The 8409-nt window shown below is 32.3% G+C and overlaps 1 protein-coding gene across 1 annotated transcript; it reads right to left on the bottom strand.

Moving 5' to 3' along the window:
• Positions 1 to 350: 350 nt before the first annotated feature.
• Positions 351 to 7743, bottom strand: LOC139486069 (uncharacterized; the record flags this gene model as incomplete). Its single annotated transcript, XM_071270762.1, is given in 3 exon segments — positions 351 to 1957; positions 3391 to 3515; positions 7683 to 7743. Coding segments are annotated over 3 exon segments (266 nt in total), but the record flags the coding sequence as incomplete, so codon positions are not given.
• Positions 7744 to 8409: the final 666 nt, after the last annotated feature.

Raw genomic sequence — 8409 nt, 5'->3', positions numbered from 1 at the left:
CATAAGGAACATTCATACCATGTTTGGTTTCATTCCATTCATTGGTTCTCTAGAAGAAGTTCAAAATGTAAAATGTTAACGACGACGGACGACATGATGTGATGAGAAAAGCTCACTTGGCCCTTTGGGCAAGGTGAGCTAAAAATAATATTCATTTCCCTGTTTCTAAAATCTTAATTATCTACGGACATGTAATGTTTTTGGATTTGTTTGTCGTTCGGTTGATAAATTATTGACTTACACATGTATACCATATTATCTTCTCATATACTTGTGAAAATGAGACTAATTTTAAGAATGTTAAGATCGAACCGACATGTAAGCCGTGAAAGGAAGCTATAAGTCTGGTATATTAGAAAATGTTTTATTGTATATGAACATTATGTATGTCAAACAAACAAAAGAAATATCAAGTGAACAGATGACCCACTTAAAAGAAATGAAAATTATACAATGTATCGTCCTTCGAATATGAAAAAAAATAAATAAAAAGCTTTTAAATTCTGATCAAAGCTATTTATATATAAATTTTTAAACCTATAAGCTAAGTGTTTATTACAATCATTTGAATCAGTAAAACAACAAACCAATATTCAGAAGAAAATGCTACATTTTCTCTTTTATGTCATTATTTTTCAAAGCTCATTCAGATCCTCATTAAAGCGTTATCAAAACATTTTTACTTCAAGTCAAAGTATCATTATAACATATAGACGCTTAATATATTACACATACTAAATTAATTATCACCAAAAAAAATGCTTAACAATTAAAGTAGTCTCTAAACCTTTATGTACACCACGTTTAATAAAAACATTGAAATCTTATTCATTTACACTATATAGCCTATTGAATCGAGTTGTGTAGTCTGTAAATTGATTGGCGGCTTTTTTTACCCAGCCACATGAAGTCGTTTCTTACAAAAACAACAATTTTGAGTAAAGGATTTCCATCTTGCTCATAAGAAGTAATGCCATTTTCAAACTCAGTGTATATTAAAAGATGCACATTTAATTGGTGTGAAATAATTTCAAAAATGCTATCTACAATGATCATTTAGATAATGAAAATGACTAAATATTCCAAAAAATTCACACCCACACACTCACATGACTATTATGCTGAAACTACAAGTATAAAAAGAAAACATAAAACAAAATTCAAGGGGCTAGGCAAATGTGTCCCATGTCCTAATTATAGAATGTATTTAGTACAAACTCCTCTAAGTTGTTATAATCAAGAGATAAACCATCACATAACTTATTGACGTCTTTGTCACATACCTTATGCAGCAAGTTTGTCAAACACATTAGAATGGTCAAGGCTTTTTGAGTTTTAGAGGTATTGATAGTATATAAGAGTATATTTAGACAAGGAAGGGGTTGAATGGATATGTTTCTTCAACATACTGGTATAGTAAAAAAGGTATGACCATTTCCGTTTCAGTTTGCCTGGAAAGAAATTCTTTCTAGTAACTTTTATCACCGAACAGAAAATTTTATATATTGATAAAGTTATCTTGAACAACAAAAATAAAAGAATCGTTGGGGGTTGGGGCAGGATATTTGTACATATAACTATACTTTATATATTTTTTTTTGGGGGGGGGGGGGGCGGGGGGAATGAGAATACATGAAACTTTAATAATTTTTAAAAATATCAACTTAATATGTACTGCCCCTAAGCAAGATTAATAAGTTACATTCATAGACATTTATAGAAGTTTTCACTATTTTCATTCTAAAGTATGATGGAAATGTAACTAAATGTTCTTTCGTAATCTTACAGGTACATTTGCATTGATATATGAATTATAACAATCCTTATTTGAAACAAGCTGTTTTCGTTGGTCATTTGTTGCACTGAAAGGACGGTTTTCATTGGTTATACCCTGCGCGGTAGGGATCACCATGTGTTGACATCTGTTGCTGTTGTTGTTGTACCATTACGGTTGGTCCTGAAAATAGTGAAATAAACACGGTCAAGTTTCCTATCCCTGTGATAACTTTGCTTCATTTAAAAGGTTGAACGAATTCCCTATGAAGTACATTTTGTATGAAGCGCCATTTTTAAAATGTGCGCACGGTCAACGCTTTTACAAAACTATGAAGTTACAAAAAGAAGCATTCAATACTTATAATTACATTTTTTTAGCTAGAATCAGGGAAACACGATTTTTATCAATTTTCAATTTTAATTTACCTGTGCACTTTATAGTGGAACCTCGTGTCAAAAGACTCGATCATCATTTATTGTGTAATGAGTTGATTGAGGAATAACGCGAAATTGCAGTGTATCCAATCAGAATAACGTACAATGCAGGGTATTGTACATTGTTGTAATGAAACATACATCTAATGTAATTATTCTCATATATATTTAATATCGAAAACTTTCAAGAAAAGAAACCAAAACTAAATATTATTAATTTAATATGACTACAGATAAAAAAAAACTAATATAAAACATGTTATGGCCGGAAGTTGGAATATCGGGTAATTTTCATTTATTAAATTAAGTAAAAAAAAATCGATTAACGTCCACTGACGAACCACCGCCTAAATTCACAAAAGAGATGATTTCAGCTTTCCAATTGTGAACTTTCCATTTCTTAGTAGCAACATTCCAGCAGCACCTGCATATGGGGTATATGTATCCCAATTGATACGATATTCCCGTGCTTGCATTTCCTATCATGATTTTCTTGATAGAGGGTTGCTGCTCACAAGGAAGCTATTAAACCAAGAGTTCCAAATGGTGAAGTTGAAATCATCCCTTCGTAAATTTTACGGACGCAATCACGAGTTGGTTGACCGTTATGGAATAAACGTTTCACAAATGATATCGGGTATGTTCCTTACGTCGTAACTACAATCCCCTTCCCTTTCATGAATGTGACCTACCGAATTAAGACTATTTACGGATTTGTTATCACATAAGCCACACGACGGGTGCCACATGTGGAGCAGGATCTGCTTACCCTTCCGGAGCACCTGAGATCACCCCTAGTTTTTTGGTACGGTTCGTGATGTTTATTCTTTAGTTTTCTATGTTGTGTAATGTGTGCTGTTGTTTGTTTGTCTTTTTCATTTTTAGCCATGGCGTTGTCAGTTTGTTTTAGATTTTTATAAGTTTGACTGGGCCTATGGTATCTTTCGTTCCTCTTTTTCAGCTGTTTATTCGTTTTATTCAAAAGTAAGCAAAAGTGTCTATCTTTAAATATAGTTGTTCAAACTTATTGTACCGCGTTAAACCTATTCTAAATTGAACTGAAATTACTTCTTAATTAAAAGATCCCTTCAATAATTCGTGATTTCATTTTCAAAATAAATGTTGCCATGTATATATTACTTAACATTGCATTCCTTTTGTTTAAAATATTAACAGTACCTGATGCTCCTTGATGCTGTACGATCACGCCAGGACTTCGTCGTCTGCAACATCCGCAGCAGCAGCAACAACAACAACCCGTGATCAAAAGCAGGAACGCTACACCAATCAAGATAGGAACATATCTATAAATAGTTTGAAAATTAATTTATACAAAAATAACAACAGAACGTACACCAATCAGGATAGAAACGTATCTAACAAGGATGTGTCCATAGTACACGGATGCCTCGCTCGGACTAATGTTCAGTGGACCAAGAAATTGGGGTAAACACTCTAATTTGGCATTAAAATTAGAAAGATCATATCACAAGGAACATGTGTTCTTAGTTTCAAGTTGATTGGACTTCAACTTCATCAAAAACTACTTTGACCAAAGACTATAACTAATAACTAACCTGAAACGGGATAGGCGGACGGACGGACGGACAAACGGACGGACGCACATACCGAAAATTACAGTCGCCATAAATGGGGCATAAAAATAGTATATCACTACAGACAAACCAACAGGAAGTACACGGATACTATGGGTGCATATTCTGCTGTCTGTACGTCTGTTGATAATTTTATTTCGCTATTCCGTCTGTAGTAAACAAATACGATGGTCTCTCCGTTGTAAACATTGCACTTTTACACGTGACTAACTTAATAAGTTATACATACCTGAGTGATAAAATCGTTTCGATAAAATTGAGAATGGAAATGGGGAATGTGTCAAAGAGACAACAACCCGACCATAGAACAGACAAATACCTACCATGCAATTAAAAGGAAGTTTCACGAATCAACTTTTAATTCTGCATTAACAAATAATTTACTTTTTAATAAAAAAAATGTACGTTCTCAAGTGCATTATTGTAATAATTTAACTTTGGATGTAAATCGTCTTTTGATTGGCTGTCGTTGGTTTGTTTATCAGTTCATACACATAATTTTGTCATGTGACCGTGACGTCATCAACGTTTTTTTCATGGTTTCATTCCGGTTTTTAATGGAATTTAGAATAAAATGATAAAAAGTTACTGAAATATTTCTTCTGTCTATGAAGGAAATACATAAAAAATGTGGTGCACACTGAATAACCCGCGTAATTAGTCATTCCTTGAATGAAGGAAAATTGTCCATCATCAATTTTTTTACAGGTATTATATAGTCTCATTTTTTTTTCTTTTTCTAAATTATTATCACTGACTCGAAATTGTATAATAAGTTGTCTATTCTTAAACTAAAATAGTTTCACAGAAAACGTCAATTTTTTTTACTGTTCAAAGTCTACTATCATGGTTATATTTATATAGGATTGACAGTGAATTAACATGCATACGTCAAGTAATTTAGACTTTGTTATCTTTAGTTTTTGTATTTTTCATTGTTTTTTCAAAAACATTGTTTTAAAAAATTTCCTTGTATGAAACCGTCAAACGGGTTTATCTTTTGAAAAAATATATCCGTGTTTTCGTGTCCTGTAATATTTGTTTATAAAATTATCTAATTCTTCAAATATTTTAAAGCCCAATGGTTTATAAAAATCAACTAATACCTTTCTTATCTTAATGATCTATCAATGTAGCGTTATATGCTTCCTGTCCAATTTTGTATTTATTCTACAAAACTACATTATAATTTGAACTTTGATAAAAGAGTTAAGGGGGCTCGCGGGTCTAAATAATGTTTTGTATTTAATAAAAGATTTCTCTATATTTTTCTATAAATGAACTTTATCTTACAGTAATTAGAAAAATAAAATAAAAAAATGCGGTTACCGTTTATTTGCGCTCACAATCTGCCTTCGAATGAAGCATACATTTTTGTAAAAGTGCTTTTTTCTGTTGAACTAATAGGAGAAATAAATGGTAATATTGAAATAAAAAAAAAGAAATTTATTACAGAAATCGCTAAAATTTTACAATAGTTTAGTTTAAGAACAGCTTATTTGGATAATAATTACATTAGATGTATGTTTCATTATAATATTTTATTCTGATTGGCTAACTGCACATCACGTGTTATTCCGTAAGCAGTTGCATTGCTCAATACAACTTTTCACTCATGATAACACGTGCTCCAACAATAAAGTGCACAGGTGAATTAAATAATAAAATATATAAAATTCGTGTTTTCATAATCATAGCTAAAAAATGTAATTATAAGTATTGAATGCTTCTTGACCGTGCGTACATTTTTAGAATGAAGCGCTCAGTCCGGGCTTCATACAAAATGTACTTCGGTCAACGCTTTTACACCCCAATAAATTTACAAAAAGAAGCATTCAATTCTTAAATAAAACATGTAGGTCACCGATGAGTTAAAAAAGATGTTTCAATTTTAATGCCAAAAAATGGCATTTTTCCACCAAAGGGAGATAATTTGGATTTTTTTTTAATGATATATACATTTTAAAGTCATCCGAGGCTAACACGAATTGATTTTTTTTAATGATTTTTGTACCATATGACAAAGTAACAATTTCTAAAAAGGTAATAGATAAAATTTGTAATGAAAAAAAAATGTTTATTTTTTTTCTGAAATTTTTATACCCTCGAGCCTCCTTAAAACAGGAAATTCTGCTTTTACTCGGAATCTCTCGCCCAAGTTACATTAAACATCTAGCTTGTTCATTAAATGTTTTAAAATAATCTTTGCACCCTAAAGTGCCATGTTTACCAGCTGATAAAAAATAATGGAATTTAAGTAAATAGACTTAAATTCAGTTATCGCTGGGGCCACTGACGGTTTGTGTTTCATGTTTTTAGATTTACCTAACATGAGTGACGTTATATTTTGTGAAGTAATTTAGTCCTTTTTAGAATTTCATCGCAGCAAGCAAGCTGTTTAAATTCCGTAAGCGGGAAAATTCAAAACCCGCCCTCCCACTCCTTTTTTTTGTAAGAGATACTGCTCTATTGTATTTATTTTTCAGGTTTGTGTCGGTGACAGTGGGGATACAGATTTGACTGATGGTGTCAACTTGTTCGCGATTGAGAAAAGGGTCTTTTATTTGAACTTTGAGCATCATAAATAGATTCCCAGTATATGGCAGAATTCGCTGCATAGAATCTTAATGTTAACTATGAAATTTTAGGTTTTTGGATAGTACAGACTACACTTGTGTATGTTTTCTAAATTTAAAGCACCAGTGTATCCTACAGTGCATCTTTTCATTTTCATATCTATCTATCTATATATCTATCTATCTATCTATCTGGTTGCCATATTATCTTAATTCGGGTAACCGACCATAGATCTATCTACATATACATCTATGGTCTATCTATCTGTCTATATATATATATTATATATCATATGAATCTATCATATTATGAATAAAAGCTGTGGCCAGATATCGCCAAACCATATATGTATTTTGTTTTAATGGCACCTGCATCTAAGATAATTGTCAAATAAGCTCAAAACATTGCTATTGTGTTATAAGCTTGAAAGTCAATTATAATACAACTAATTTGAATCTATATTCATGCGACCTTCAATTTTACTCTTAGCTGGAGATGGGTTTCGCAATTGTGTTCAGTCATTTCAAAGGAAAGAATGTGAACATTGGAAAATGACACAATGGAGCCACTCAGAAGAACAATTTCGTTGACCGATTTTACACACACACAAACATTCTTTTAAAAGTAAAACGATGATTTACATGTTTTTTTAAACTTTATCAATGACATGAAATCAAACAGACCTATAAAAAACATTGTTATGCACGTGTTTATCGGTCTGTCTATTAATATCTATAATATGCATGGATTCATTATTATTCATTGGATACCATTTTTTGTGGATTTCGTTGTTATAACAATGGCATGGTTTTCTACAAAATTAAACGTTAAACGAATGACAAATTTTATTTGCACATAAGTACATGTAAGGACTTTAGTTTTCTTGTTTGCATGGATTTTCCAACCCTCATTCTGGTTTAAAAGTTTGACCCCAATACTAAAGAAAAGTATGCTTTTCCTCCAATTTAAGCTCTATAAAATTCCCAATAGACATCATCACAAGATTGTGTTGGTGTCATTTCAACCAAAAGGACAAAATACCTTTTTACCAAAAGATATTTTTTTACGTTTTGTTACTTTCGATATTTTTAGTCCACACTCCTACACACGAAGGTGGAGCCAGACAGTGCATTAACAACGTCTAAGATGAAATTTAGAGTACTGGTTTTCACTCTTCATTATCATTTTCGCGGGCCATGTGTAAATTTCCAACAAATCTATGGCTTCCATGAATTATTTCTGAACTATTAAACTCCCCGTGTCTTCTATAATACTTACACATGAGCGGCCCACCACTGGATACAGAAACTATCCCTCATGTCGTCTGATGCCTGTATCATAGAGTTGTCACAACATGTGTAGGTTAGTCCAATAGTCCTGGGATCATGGCAGCAGAAGTCTGAGCACCATTGTGGAGGGTGAGTGTCCCCAGTAATGTCCGTGTAAGATCTACAGCATTCACCGGCAGATACATCACACACTGTCATACAAAAATATTGTGATATAAATTAAAATCTAAGAGTATATGTTTTTTATGGATAAAGAGAGACTGCATGCTGGTTGCCGAACAGGGCCAGTCGAGACGATTTTTTGTATGATTTATGGGATAACAGTATTTCAAACTCTAAAAAAATATTGCATTATCATACTTCATGCTTTGACTTTAATTATTGGGTAGATATTTTACTAAATATCGGGGGGGGGGGGGATTGTTGCATGATGCCGCCCTTTTTTGCGGATCAAACAAAAATCGATAAAAAATAAGACAATGAACTAATTTTAAAGAAAATGATCAAGTTATGACTTTTAATGACTGTCAACGTGATAAAAGAAGAAATTGTCAGATGATACGAATGCACCCATTCAATGTTTCAACTCTACAACAGTAAAAATTATTTGAACTGTCCACGTTCGAACACTTTTTTTGTTGTGTTGTGATTCTCAGCATTGTGTATGAGCAGGCGCGGATCCAGCCATTTTAAAAAAGGGGGGTTCCCAACCCAGA

This window comes from Mytilus edulis, chromosome 8 (assembly GCF_963676685.1).
Source record: "Mytilus edulis chromosome 8, xbMytEdul2.2, whole genome shotgun sequence".
In the NCBI taxonomy this organism is placed as follows: domain Eukaryota; kingdom Metazoa; phylum Mollusca; class Bivalvia; order Mytilida; family Mytilidae; genus Mytilus; species Mytilus edulis.
The sequence above is the reverse complement of the archived record's forward strand: the minus strand, read 5'-3'. Positions and strand labels throughout refer to the sequence as shown.